We start from the raw sequence: 15053 nt of genomic DNA, 5'->3' as shown, positions 1-15053 counted from the left end.
AATTAACAGAACAAAAGTAGGTCCGTACTTTTAAATCAAATCACAATATGGACTAGTGTCTGTGAATATTAAGCCACAAAATTACAATTTTAAAATGATCCTGCATTTTCTGCGAGAATGAACAGCGCAGATGTGCGGTTTCATTTACTGCACACATATGAGCATATATAACTATATATAACTATCATCATATCATATAAACACAGAAACTTAAAGGACTTCATGACAACCTGCCAAAATAAATATTTGGGGGTAACTTGAAGAAATAGTGACAGAAATATATTAGTACTGTCCAATGGAATGTACATCCCTATTAATATAAATAAAAATATGATTAGAGAATAATGAAATGGTTTGTCATGTTTTGATTTTAAGAGTAAACCTCTGTTGTTTGGCAATTTGTTTGCCAAAAATGAAAGGGTTTGTTTAATTTTCATTTGATTAAAAGATAAATTGTTTTATGCCTTCATAACAGAAATATTAAAATATAAACATTTTATAAGGCCCTATTATTGCAAAAGTAAGTATAATGAAGTTGTTTTTATAAATTCAATTAATTAGACATATTTTGACTGATTTTTGAAATTGAATTAAACTATTAAAATGGAATCCAGAAAAATTAAAAGGAAAAGACAGAATTTGGTAAATATAAAACAGAATTTGAGGAGAGAGAAAAACAAATATATATATATATATATATATATATATATATATATATATATAATATGTGTGTGTGTGTGTGTGTGTATATATATATATATATATATACACACACACACACACAGTGGTGTGAAAAAGTGTTGTCCCCCTTCCTGATTTTTTAAATATTAATATTAATTTAAATATTAATCAAAGATAACACAAGTAAACACAACGTGCAGTTTTTAAATGAAGTTTTTTATTATGAAGGGAAAACTAAATCCAAACCCACATGGCCCTGCGTGAAAAAAGTGCTATATATATATTATTTCATTTCAGGGCCCTAAAGAAATGTTAATTTTGTTAAACTTTTAATAAATTGTTAATGAATTGTTCAAGTTTCAAGTTTAGTAAAATTTAATTGAACCATTAAAATAGAGTCCAGAAATATTAAAACAGGGAAAATACGGAAGCCAGAAAAATTCAAATTAAATGAAATTTGAGTAGGTTGGTTGTTTACCATGTGGCTCTGACGGTATGATTCTGTCTAAATGGGCGTATCTTGGCCAGAATCAGCGAAGGGACTTTATGCTGCTAGTCTGACTGCACGAGACTAGGACCTCTGTATCGCATTCAAACACACACAAAAACCACCAAACCACCTCACACACAGAGTCCATAAATCAGTCTGACCCTTTTCCCCATCCCTTAATTTACAGCGCTCAAGGCAGACATCTCGTTTCTTTTCACGGTCTCAAAATTTATGCACTTGCCACATTCAAACAGCCAGCGGCCCAACAGAGAAACGAACACTCGACTTAATTCAGAGTGATAAAGAACGATACACACGCAGACCTGAGAAAGACTTTCAATAAGTGATGTAGACGCACGGTGTTCACCTGCTCGATCATAAAACAGGTGAATAAATCCCATAGAGGAGGAACATGAGCCATATAGAGACCAGAAGATTTTTTAAATCCTTAGCAACACACCTGCATAGCAATGTGCAGTTGTGCACCATCAATAACCACTTGGATGTGTTTAGAAATTGTAATAAAAAGGTGCAAATAATACAAATTTGATTTTAAACAACTGAGATGGCAATGTAAAAGGAGGATGTTTGAAGACGTGTGTACACACAACAAACGACGCTGAGATCACTGAGATTTCTGGAGCTGACAAATGTCTGGGGAGGGCCAGATTCCCAACACAAAAACACAGAGAGAGACAGAGAGAGGTCTGAGTAAACGGGGACATTCTTTGAGCCTGAGGTCACCGGCTGGTCCCAATGCCCCCCTCCACCACCGAAAACAGACAGAGACAGAGAGAGAGAGAGAGAGAGAGAAAGAGGGGGGAGGGACGGCGAGATTCCTCCAGCCTTTGTCAAAGACTGCGGCCACAGTCAACTACATCTACACTGAAAAAACTGGTTATATGCAGCAAACTTTAAGTTCATTTGTGGCAAATGTGTAGCTCTTCACTGGTATGATGAATGTGCAGCAAATCTTTGGCACAGTTAGTGCTGTTAAACTTTTCACTGAACTGAAATGTTCAATTATTTTGATACACTGCAAAAAATGTCAGTATTTTTGTCTTGTTTTAAAGCACAAATATCTAAACATTCTCAAATCAAGATTCACTTACAGTAACATTACATTACATTTTGTTTTCTTAAAAATGTATCAAAATTAAGAAAGCTTTTGCTTAAAATGAGAAAAAATATCTGCCAATGGGGCAAGAATTTTTTTTTTTTTTTTTCTCTTTGAATTAAGGTTAAAATATTTTTCCTTGTTTTAAGCAAAAAGCGAGAATATTTAGATTCATTTTTCATAAAATAACACTTAATATCTTCAGTCATTTTGCTAATCAAGTAAATGTATCTTGATTAAAGAATGTTTCGATATTTGTGCTTTAAAACACGATAAAAATACAGAGTAATCTATTTTTGCAGTGTAGTGAATGGAAATAAATTAACAAAACTTAAAGCAAAAACTTTCAATAGGCCACAGACTGTGATGACGCTTCTATAGTTAACATCGTAAACCTATTTTTTCATATTTTCTTTTAAAAAAAAGAAGTAAAATAAAAATATTTTTTATTATATTTTATATTTTCATTAATAAAAAATGTATGTACATGTTTAACGCTATTTTGTGTTTTATTTTCTTGCTTTCAATTACAGAAAGCTGGTTAATTCTAATACAATGGTTGAGGGAGTGACAGCTAATCTTTCTCTCTTTTAACCAACGTAATCAATCTCTTGATATTTTTTCCTCTTTTGGAAAGACAGAAACCAATCATGGATTTTTCCTTTTGCTATTAAGTCAAATGGAAATGCAAAAATTACATGTGTTGCATTTTCCGTTCACAACTATGGAAGTTTACCAAACTATGACGGCTTTTGCTTCTGAGAAGCCCGGAAATGTGAAAAGGCTCCATTAACCACAAATCTTTTTGTCATTTTTCACTCACATGCATCTCTTCTACTCCACTCTTCTCAGAAGAGTGTGTGGGCAGTTTTATTTCCATGGCCTGCTGTGTTAAATGCATCTCTGATTTAATTTTTACACTTGAACGCATGTTTCCCATGACTGTCACAGTGACTGCAGATCTTCAGTCCTCTCATGAACTCAGTCAGGGTCGTTGCCATATGTGACGCAAGTAAAAACGAGGCTGTGCAGTATAGATGAGGTCAATTCTACTGTTTTAAGGTCTCATGTCACACTGAGTGCACATTTCTGGAATTCTCTGTCCAACAGTGTTTTATTTTCTTAACTTAAAAACTAAAATTAATTACAATTATCAGACGAACAACTTAAACTTAAAACACTTAGCTGAAGTACTAAAATTACTCAAACTGAAAAAATAATTTGCAACAAAATGGAAAAATTAAATAAATAAATAAAAATAAAACTACTGAAAAGCATGTTACAAAATGACTAAAACTTAAAATAAAATGAAAATATAAATATAAAGCTCAATTCAAATATATACTATAAAATAATACTATAAAAGCATATATATAATACAATTGTTGTCCACTGAAAATGCTTTGTTAATATGCATTTATTTGTTTCTTTTGAATGACTGTATTTGTGTACCTCACAGTCTTATTTTAATTTATGACAAATTAACTTGGAATCAACTCTAATTGAGGTCTGTGATCCTCTTAAATGATCTGTTTATGAAAAATAGTACCATAAAATTAATCTCAGGGTAACCAATTCTTCTAGAATATACACGTCTCAACTAGAAAACACAACTGACATTTTCATATACAAGAAAAAGAGCACCTCCAAACACGAAATGACTATGATCTCCTAGTAGAAAAGGCAGAAATCTAATTTTGTCAAAGCGTTCAGAGGCTGATATGATTTTCTCATTGTAATATGGCTGACTGTCTGTACACACACACCACATCTAAAGCGATATGACACTGTGTCATTATAACAGAGCACACAGCTGCTGGGGACTGCTGGGAAATCTGTCTTGAGCATAATCAAAGATCCAGAGATGGCAAACATGAGAGAAACACAGAGTGCAGCATTGAGAACAGTTAAACAGAAAATACCACATGCTCAGCACAATAATGAATATACAAACACACATGATTTAAAACAGAACGAGATAGAAAGATGGAATGATAGTAGATCAATAGAATGATGGAACAATCCATAGACCATCCGACAGAATGGCAGATATATAGATAAAATGACAGATAGACAGAACATACAAACAATAGGTAAACAGAAAAAACAATCAAATAATAGGTAGCCAGAAGGAACAAACACGAGGTAAACAGAAGAAGAAGATAGAACGAACAAATGAGCGAACGACTGGAAGTAGATAGAACGAATAACAGGTAAACAGAAGAAACAAATGAGAGACAGGTAGACGGAACAAAAGGGCGAATAAGAGGTAGACAGAATGAACAAATGATAGGTAAACAGAAGAAACAAACAAACGATGGGTAGACAGAAGCAAACGATAGGTAGACAAAAAACAAACAAATGATAGGTATACAGAATGATCAACAGATAGAAGAAAAGAACAAACGATAGGTAGACAAAACAAACAATACGTAGATGGAGGAAATAACAGGTAGACAAAAGAAACGAAAGAAAAATAAGTCGACAGAATGAACGAGTGAATGATAGGTAGACCGAACAAACGACACGTAAGCAGAAGAAACTAATGAATGATAGTTAGACAAAAACAAAGGAACGATAGTTAGACAGAACAAACAAATAATAGGTAGACAGAAGAAATGAACGAACAAACGATAGATAGAATGAACAAAAACAAACGATAGGTAGACAGAATGAACAAACGATAGTTAGACAGAGCAAACAAATGATAGGTAGACAGAACAAACAGACAAATGATAGTTAGACTGAACGAACAAACAAATGATAGGTAGACAGAATGAATGAACAAACGATAGGTAGACAGAATGAATGAACAAACGATAGGTAGACAGAACAACCAAACGATAGGTAGACAGAACAAACAAACGATAGGTAGACAGAACAAACAAACGATAGGTAGACAGAAGAAATGAATGATAGTTAGACAGAACAAACAGACAAATGATAGTTAGACAGAACAAACAGACAAATGATAGTTAGACTGAACGAACAAACAAACGATAGGTAGACAGAATGAACAAACAAATGATAGGTAAACAGAACAAACAATCAATAGGTAGACAGAATGAACAAACAAACGATAGATAGACAGAATGAACAAACAAACGATAGGTAGACAGAATGAACAAACAAACAATAGTTAGACAGAATGAACAAACAAACAATAGTTAGACAGAACGAACAAACAAACGATAGATAGACAGAATGAACAAACAAACGATAGGTAGACAGAATGAACAAACAAACAATAGTTAGACAGAACGAACAAACAAACGATAGGTAGACAGAAGAAATGAACGAACGAACGATAGATAGACAGAATGAACAAACAAATGATAGGTAAACAGAACGAACAAACAATAGTTAGACAGAATGAACAAACAAACGATAGGTAGACAGAATGAACAAACAAACGATAGGTAGACAGAATGATTTGTGCAGCTGATTTGTTTACAGCGGTAACCAAGGAAACACTGGGTAAGACTTTATTTTGATAGTACATTTTAGACATTCTACTAACAGTAAGTAACTTTGCAACTACATGTCAACTAGCAGTCATTAGAGTATTAGTAGACTGTCTGCTTAACATCTTCTAACACTTTGTTTTGATGGGTCCACAACATACAACATACTGACTTTGAGAAAGTTTGGAAGTATGTCAACTTATTCTGCTAACAGTAAACCTAACCTAATTATTGAGAATTAGTTGACATGTAGTTGAAAAGTTACTTATAGTTGATAGAATGTCTAAACTATCAAAATAAAGTGTAACCAAACACTGTATCGCTGCTGTTCCATAAGAATGAGAACGAATGAAGTCAGAGAATGAATTTGCATCTCATTCAGCCCATTTTTGTTTTGTGCAGATGTTTTATGTAGCCTAATTTCTAGGGCTGCCCTCGACTAAAGATTTCTGGTCGACTAGTAGTTGTTCATTTTAAGAATCAGTTGACTAATCACACATTTATTAATAAACCATTTAAATCATTATAATGAGCCTTTAATTGTCTACATAGCCTATAAGCGCTCAAGCGCACGCATAAAGCTTGCCACAGTGCACCAGCAGAAGTAATGATTATAAATGTGTCAGGGAAAAACAGTAAGGAGACTGCATTAACATTTTAATAATGTATTGATACACTATAGTGCTTTCTGTATTTTTTAGCATAAGAGATGAAGTCGGCGACTGACTCGTTATCTCCGCAGTAGTGATGCGCCTGTATGCATGTTTCATACGGATTACATAATCTGAGAATATTTATTTTATTTGAATTGGTTCATTTGAAAGTAGACATTTCACTCTCTATAAGTTTTCCTATCTGTAAAGCAAGCATACACAGAGTTTGAAGTTTCGTGCTCAAGTTCACAGAGACCGAGACAGCAGAAATCACATCCTGTTTGCTTTCATTATTTTACAAAAGCGCAATGTTTTGTTGTTATTGTGAGTGCACATAAATAAACGTAGGGTCAGATTCGAAAGACGTATTACTCTTATCTGTATAAGCAAAAATGACAGAGTATTTTAGAAGTAAGTGAGCACACCGGCACCACCACCTGTCCTGCAGTGAGCGCGCTACTCTTCACACTCCGCACAGACACTTGAACAGTGCACATTTCTCTAGGTTAACATTACATTGAGCGGCCATGTAAAGCTGACTAAAAAATTTTTTGGTCGACTAACATTTAGTCAACTATTAGGGGGCAGCCCTAATAATTTTGCTAAGCTAAAGTCAGACCATTCTGTTTTTACTTCAGATTTTGAAATTATGCAATCTAATTTTAAATCAGAAACTGATCATGTATACAGCATCTTTATTTGTACCATGATTAAAATACAGTGGTTGCCTCTAATTTTAAATGGCTACAGAGAGTTTGGCCTGTAATAGAGCCAAGTTCCAGGTAAAAACTTAATTTCTAGCCCTGCAGACAGATAAAAAAAATGACATAAACAGATGGATAGAATGAATTAATGACTGAATGAATTACTGAATAAACAATAGACCTAGACCTAATTATAGACCTAATGATCCGATCTGAAAAACTAAAAAATGTTGTGCATTGAGAACAAATCCTATGTGTCTTTCTTGCTCCTTTCCTGAAGCTGTGAGAAAACACACACACACACACACGCACACACGCACACTCCTGTCCACAGCGAGAGAACAAGCAGGTCTTTATTATCTGCAGGTGGCTTCGCCCCAGTGCATGATGGGATGCTGGAGGTGATGAGTCACTCAAAGGGTGTATGTACATGTTCGGGAATTCACATCCAGACTGTAGTCAGTGTGTGTGTGTGTGTGTGTGTTACTGTAAAGAGGGGAATTTTAGTCTGCGGTTCAGAGCATGTGTAGGCCTGCTGGTCACACACATGCTCTTCTGCCCCTTCTCTCTCTCGACATATATATATACACTGTCCGTTTCATCTTTTCCTCTCTTTCTCCCCATGTTAATGTATATTTTATGTGCTTCACAGGTAACACAAACAACTATACTGAGTCTGACTGCAAGGCCAAAGTGGTCCATTAAAACAGTGACAAATAAACTGTAGAGTAAATCTGTGAGTCGGTTCAAATGAATCACTGGCTAGAGACAAATATTTCCAACTGTTCTCTGTGACTGAATGCTATGAGTCCTCCTGAAGACCTGAGCAAATAAGTATGAAAGAAAGAGAAGAAATGAGAGCGAATGAAACATCATAATGACTCTCTGTGTTGGTGTATGTGAGTGTGTTTGTGGAGGGACATGAATGCAGCTCACACACTCGGCCGAGGCCTGCGGGACGCTCGGGGCACACATACACTCACCTTTATAATTGTTACACAGTGTTTGTGATGCTGTGAGTGTGTGTTTATGAGAACAGGAGTGTGTTTGTCCATGTCATGACTGATACAGCGCTGGTATAGCAAGACGTGACACACAGAGAGAGAGAGAGAGAGAGAGAGAGGGAGGAATAAATGAGTGCATTCCTTTTTCTTTGATGAGGACGGGGCGGGTGCAGCTCTGGACGTGACAGCAAAGCTCAATTATACACGTAGACAGACACAAAAACAGCATCAAGAACTGTCTCTAATAGATAGATAGATATTCACAGAGCGACAGGCAGATAGATAAACAACCAAGAGATCATCAGAGAGCGATAGATAGAATGAGAGAATCATAGACGGATAGAACGATAGAAAAATAGATAGATAGATTGTTAGAACAATAGAACGATAGAAAGAACAAGCAACAGAACTAACAATAGAACTAATGATAGAATGAACAACATATAGATAGATAGAATGATATAATGAATGACAAAACAAGTGATTCAACTAATGATGGATAGAATGATAGCATGATAGAACAATAAAATGAATGATAGGACCAACGATAGATAGAATGATCGAGCGATAAAATGAATTACAGAATGAATGATAGAATTAAAGATAGAACAACAGAGTGATAGAATAAACAATAGAACAAACAATAGAATGAGCAACAGACAAATAGAATGACAGAGTTATAAAATTTATCATAGAAAGTGATAAAACAAATAATAGAACAACCGACAACTAATGAGAGAACTAATGATAGGAAGAACGATTGAACTAACAATAGAACGATAGGGCAATAAAATGATAAAATGAATGACAGAACGAACAATAGATATAGTGACAGAGCAACAGAATGATAGAACTAATTATAGATAGAACGATAGAGTGATAGAACAAATGATATAATGAATGATAGAACTAAATAACGAGATAGATAGATAGATATTTGAAAGTTGTTTTGCCCCAATGCATGATGGGATATTTTAGTGGTTCGCTTTGGTTGATGGTGTGTAAATGAAATCCTTTATCATCTGCTGTTATCATGACACTCAGTACTTTTGTTTCAGCAGAGCACAAAAATCAATTCCAGCTGTGATTACCGCTGCCAGCGTGATATTGCTTTCATACACCACCTCTATAAGTAAGAACTTGATACAGAGCACTCGACATTATGCATATGCCACACATGGTTAAATAGATCAATCATTATTTGTATTTAAATAAATGCAAAAAAGAACAGCAATTGCAACTCAGCATGCAAAAAAATCACTACATCACTGTCGATTACAGTGCAATGGGGGATTTTATTAAACACTTTATACTTTAAGAAGTTTAAGATTAAAGTGCAAAAAAATAAATAATAATAAAAAAAAAACGTCTTCATACCTAAGGCTGAAATTATCCACAAAACTGTGCAGAGTAAAAAAACAACAGGAATCTCAATCAGTGCTGCAGGGGCAATAATACAATACTAAAAAAGCATAGAATACGGCTCCTTTCAACTCATTTTGTGGCCTAATTATGCCAGAATAGACGCTTAATAAGAGCACTTATTGTGTAGACAGATTTCTTAATTATAATGGGATCAATTTAGTGATTTTCAACACATCACAGCATGACGCTCTAAAGCTGTAGGTTATTTACAGTTTCCAAGTAACATTGCAATATAATTATAAAGAATAATTACATATGAGCACATTGACTACCTTATAACAGCGTCAAATGTGTTACATACATCAGGTATATACTGTTGGAATTACTAAATTGAGTCTTTTGTTTAGAAGTATTTTTATGGAATAAAAAAGTGTTTTTTATAAAATTTTTCTCTCACAATTCTGACTTTTCTCACAGTTGTGAAATATAAATGCAAATAAATAATTCTATATAAATAAATACTTCATAGTTTTTACACTGGCAGACTTAATATTTATTTGTGACTCATCTGATGTTTTGGTTTGATTTCAGTATGCTAAATAAATACAATTAATTTAAATAATACTTTTGAAATTAGGTCGAAAAATAACAACAAAAATAGTCATTAGCACATGGTTGTGTATTGTGCAAACTATTTTTAGGTTGAACTCAATCTAAAAATAACTAGATCATGATATACCATTATTATTACATACAAATACAAATATAAATTTTGGTCATTCTGTACCCGCCCCCCTCGACTCGTTTCACAAAAATAAGTTTAAGAAGACATCCCTCACTGAACTGGTCTTCTTAAAGCCTCATTCTCAAACCTCTAAAGCAACACATGGTTTATGTTGCATCTCCTTCACTCTTAAAACACTACAGCGGCTCATGATTGCACTGAAGTACTTAAGATCAACCACAGCAGCTTATTCATCACAGATAATCCAAACATCCACAAACACACTCGAACGTCACGCTAAAGAGCTCCTGTGAACTTCAAGAACCCATTATGCCCTTAAAAGAGGCTTCCAGTTCCTCCCAGACCGCATCCGGTTTACTGGCCCGCTTTCTTTCGCCAAACAATACGTGTACAGCGAATGGCTAGCATTACGTGTAAATTATCTGCACTGGCTGTAAAGCGTGAGGAAACAGTATCTGTGCAGAGGGGAAGAGAGAATGAAAGAGAGAAAACTGAACAGCAGTTGTGCTCTACAGTACTGCCGTGATTTCCCTCTCTCTCGCTTACAGAGGAAACAGGAGAACCGAGGACGCGTCAGGTGACGGAGCTGCCCTGCAGCGCACACGCACACACCCACACACACACCCACACACACACACAGTGCTCCCACGGACAGAAACACTGATCAGGACAAACGTGACATGCTCAAACACATTCATAAACACAAATAAACACATGCTTTTCTACAGGAGTGAGTCTATACATGTGGCATGTGATCTTTGCCATTCGGCGAACTAAACAATATCACAAACCACAACAAATCTTCCATTTTAGATACACAATTCTCATTAAATGCACAAATCTCTCATTTTAGATGCATAATAAAAATTTTAAAAAGCAAAATTATCTCATTTCAGATGCAAAATTCTCATTGAATGCACAATTCTCTCATTTTAGATACATAGTTCTCAATAAATGCACAATTCTCTCATTTTAGTTGCATAAGTATAAACAAATGCATAGTTCTCCAATTTTAGATGCATAATTCTCATTAAATGCACAGTTCTCTTATTTTAGATGCACAAGTCTAAATAAATGCATAACTCCCATTTTAGATGCATAGTTCTCATTAAATGCACAATTCTGCCATTTTAAATACATAACTCTCATTTTAGATGCATAGTTCTCATTAGATGCATAATTCTACTTAGAAATATGTTGATAAAAATGATTTGTACACTCAGTGCTGGACCAAAAAGCCAAATGGACCTCTGCTGACAGCAATGGCACGAAGCATGCTAGTTTAGACATACAATACAAAACAGCGCATTGGTGTCAGCAGAGGTCCATCTGGTCTTTTGCTCAATTATGCATCTACAATAGGACATTTATGCATTTTGTGCGTGTGTGTGTGTGTGTCACTCACCGCAGGAGCAGCAGGTGAAGCAGTTTGTATGATACAGGTTCCCCATCGCCTGACACGCTTGACTCGCTCCATACACACCTTTACCACACTTTACACAGATACCTGGAAGAGACCGATACACAGACAGCTGTCAGGATCACAGACGGGTGTGTTCTGTGTGGAGGAACATACAATCTCCGATCATAAGAGGCAATATCAAATAACTCAAGTTCAGCTGATTTAAAGTTAAGCTTTTTTTGACAAAAATAGTCAAAACAAGTGAAAACATTAGACTTTGTGATGAGGTTTGGTGAGAAAGAGTGAACAGTTATATACATCTGCTAGCGACATATAATAGTGTCCCTGATAAATAAACTATTAAATAAAAATGGTTAAAAACATATTTTGAAGTTCATAGAAATGTACTCTTTGTATTCATATCGGTGTCATAAAGTTTTCTAAAAACCTTTATAACATTTTCAAGACAATGTGGCTTAACCAAGCAAAAAATACTAATATATTTTCCTTATGTCTTGAATATGTGAAAGTACACATCTTAATAAAACATGTTTTTAAAAAGGTTTTTTTTTTTTTTTATAATTTCCAAAATGTTTTTAACACATTTTTCAAGGTAAATATTCAAAGTAATTTTGTATTTTTTATTTTATTTTATTTATTTTTCACGTTTTCAAAAAATTATCTGATATTTAATACAGAAATTAGAATTACTCTCATCATAGTGTAGACACTGCATGTATGAACTGCATTGTTTGCTTTTGAATTAATTAATGGATAGGACAAACAAAAATCGCATCAAATCATTGACCCATTAAAAAAAAAGAATTAATTTTCCTTCACACAAGCATAAATTAAAGATGTTACATTAATGTCACATTTGGGCTGTTTCACTTTTAGGGCCCTATGATTTGATGCTGTGATGCCGAAAACGCAGATGGAATCGCGGAATCCAGTTAAAGAAACGGAATTTGCTGTATAACACGAAATTCGTCAAATTTTGACTCAATTAATGAAAAGTAGGTCAGTACACTTAAATCACATCCTGATATGGACTAGTAGGCCTATCTGTAAATATATGCTCTGAGAGTCACATCATAAGCATTTTACCATTTGATGAGTAAAACTAGCATCATATCATATACGCACAAGAATTTAAAAGTATTCACGGCAACCCGTCAAAATAAAAGTTTGGTTTAACTTGAAGAAACTGTGCCAGAAATATATTACTATTGTTCCGTAATCCGTAGAATGTACTACTAGTAATACTACTACTACTTTATTTTGGAATAATCACACAATAATTAAAAGATAAATTAAATTAATGTTTTATTCCTTCATTTGATATCCAGAAAAATTTAAATACGCAACACAGAATGTCTGAGAAAAAAAAAAAAAAAAAATTTCATAAGGCTATTTTAAGAATAAATTTGAATAAATTAAGCTTTTTTTTTGGATTCAAATAATTAGACATGCTAAAACAGAATTTTGTAACAATACAACATATGGTGAGAAAAAGTAAAACACTTCATAGGGCATCATAGTGCCCTATTATAGTGATTAGGTGGTTTGAAGTTCAAAAGTTCATCAGTCATCATTCACTCTTGTTATACATCAAGTGCTCAGCATCATGGGAGAGTGAGTCAGCAGCACTAATGCCTGCAGTCTCACACACAAGATGGCCTCCGCTGGGGTCACATTCCTCACCGCGGCCACGGTCAACACCTAGACATGGTCAGGCTGAGGTCACCGCGCAGACAGGACACAACATCACCCCTGAGACGGCCATGACCGACGGCAAACATGACACATCGCACATCAATCTCCCAACAACAACTTTTCTGATAACTCAAATAAGTGTTTCAGGAAATTCTTTTTTCAAATCTCAAAACGGATGTAATTCAGCCCTTAATGACTTAAGAAAAACTCACTTAAAAGCTCAATTAACGTAAAACCCATTTGTGCATGTGATAACAGGCTCTAGAACAGAAACACTCATCAGATAAGCTCTCGGTGACGTAATGGTTAACTCAAGATAATTATAGCATCATCGAGAGGGAATTTCATGTACCAGAATCTGGCACTTCTGATCTAATCGTGTTTGTAAAAGTCCCGGCAGGGGCTCGCTTTATCTACATCGCTCACGGCCCAGAGGTGTGGCGTATAAACCTCCACAACTGCACACCAAATCAGCCACTATCCACCCCAAGAACCAGAGAGGTCAAAAGTAGGGCTGCTCAAAATGGCAAAAATCATCATCACAATTATTTTGGTTAATATTGAGATCATGATTATTTAACACTAATTATTAATTAAACTTTGGAAACATTATGCATTTATTGAACTTTTAGGCCTAAAGCTTGTTTTTTTTTTTTAACAGTGAATTTCCCTGAACTTTCCTGAACAACTGAAAACAAATAAAATAATATATAAAAATAAATAATAAAAAGTTAAAAAATAATATAAATATAAATAATAAACAAAAATAATATAAAGTACTATATATATATATATATATATATATATATATATAATATGAGAGTACAAATAAAACTAAATAATTTAAATATAAAATACACATAAAAATAAAATATTAATAATATAAAACAAATATAAACAATATAATAATAAAAGTATAAATAATACAAATATAAGATCATAAATAATATAAAACATATAAACTAAAATAACAACAAATTATATAATAATACACAAAGTAATATAACATAAATAATAAATAAACATCAAAATAGGTAAGATCAATTTTGTTGTTGTGCTCCACTGTAAAGGAAAGGCTGTGCTGAATTTCTAACACAAAACAAAACAAGAGCATCACTGTGGCACAGTGTTTTCTTGATTATCTTGCTGTTAAGTCAGAACGGTAATTGAAAATAAAATATGATTAATCGCCCAGCCCATGTACCGAGTCAATATTAACAGCACTAGTCTTACAACAGTGTCATTCTGTTCATTTTTTTGCCATTCGGTTAGTCTGTACTAGGCTAGTCTATTAGCTGCAAGCACGCATTATCACGCTTTACCGCACTTATTAGCAGCATGGAATCAATAGAGTTGAACAGCAGTGTTTGGTTTTTCAATAGCTGGATAAACAATTACCTGACAAAACCTTCAGCAAGACTGCATGTGATGCAGAAATATTGACTGCATTCTATATAACATTCCTTTTTGTTGTGAAATGGCGAAATCTCAATCGTGAAGCAACCTTTAATGCCACACTTACTTGCTCACCTTGGCAGCTGAAAAACAAGTTTTCAGGTGAGTGTTAGGAAGAACTAATCCAGCGGTGACTAATTAACACGTTCAGCTGACTGTAACACACAGATCACACTGAACACGCTGTTAATCCTCATTATAGAGCGGCTCAAGTTTCTCAAGTCTCAAAGATGTCTTTCGGTGCGACTGACTCACTT

General features: G+C 34.3%; 1 protein-coding gene across 1 annotated transcript in view; it reads right to left on the bottom strand.

The window, feature by feature from the left end:
- Positions 1-15053, bottom strand: part of wtip (WT1 interacting protein) — a 34014-nt gene that overhangs the window by 9379 nt on the left and 9582 nt on the right. Inside the window, exon 2 of the mRNA XM_058752140.1 lies at positions 11629-11730. Coding sequence (XP_058608123.1) covers positions 11629-11730 — 102 coding nt within the window. The remainder of the gene's footprint in view (positions 1-11628; positions 11731-15053) is intronic.

Source organism: Onychostoma macrolepis, chromosome 18, assembly GCF_012432095.1.
Source record: "Onychostoma macrolepis isolate SWU-2019 chromosome 18, ASM1243209v1, whole genome shotgun sequence".
In the NCBI taxonomy this organism is placed as follows: domain Eukaryota; kingdom Metazoa; phylum Chordata; class Actinopteri; order Cypriniformes; family Cyprinidae; genus Onychostoma; species Onychostoma macrolepis.
Note: the sequence above shows the minus strand (reverse complement) of the source record. Positions and strands in the feature narration are given on the sequence as shown.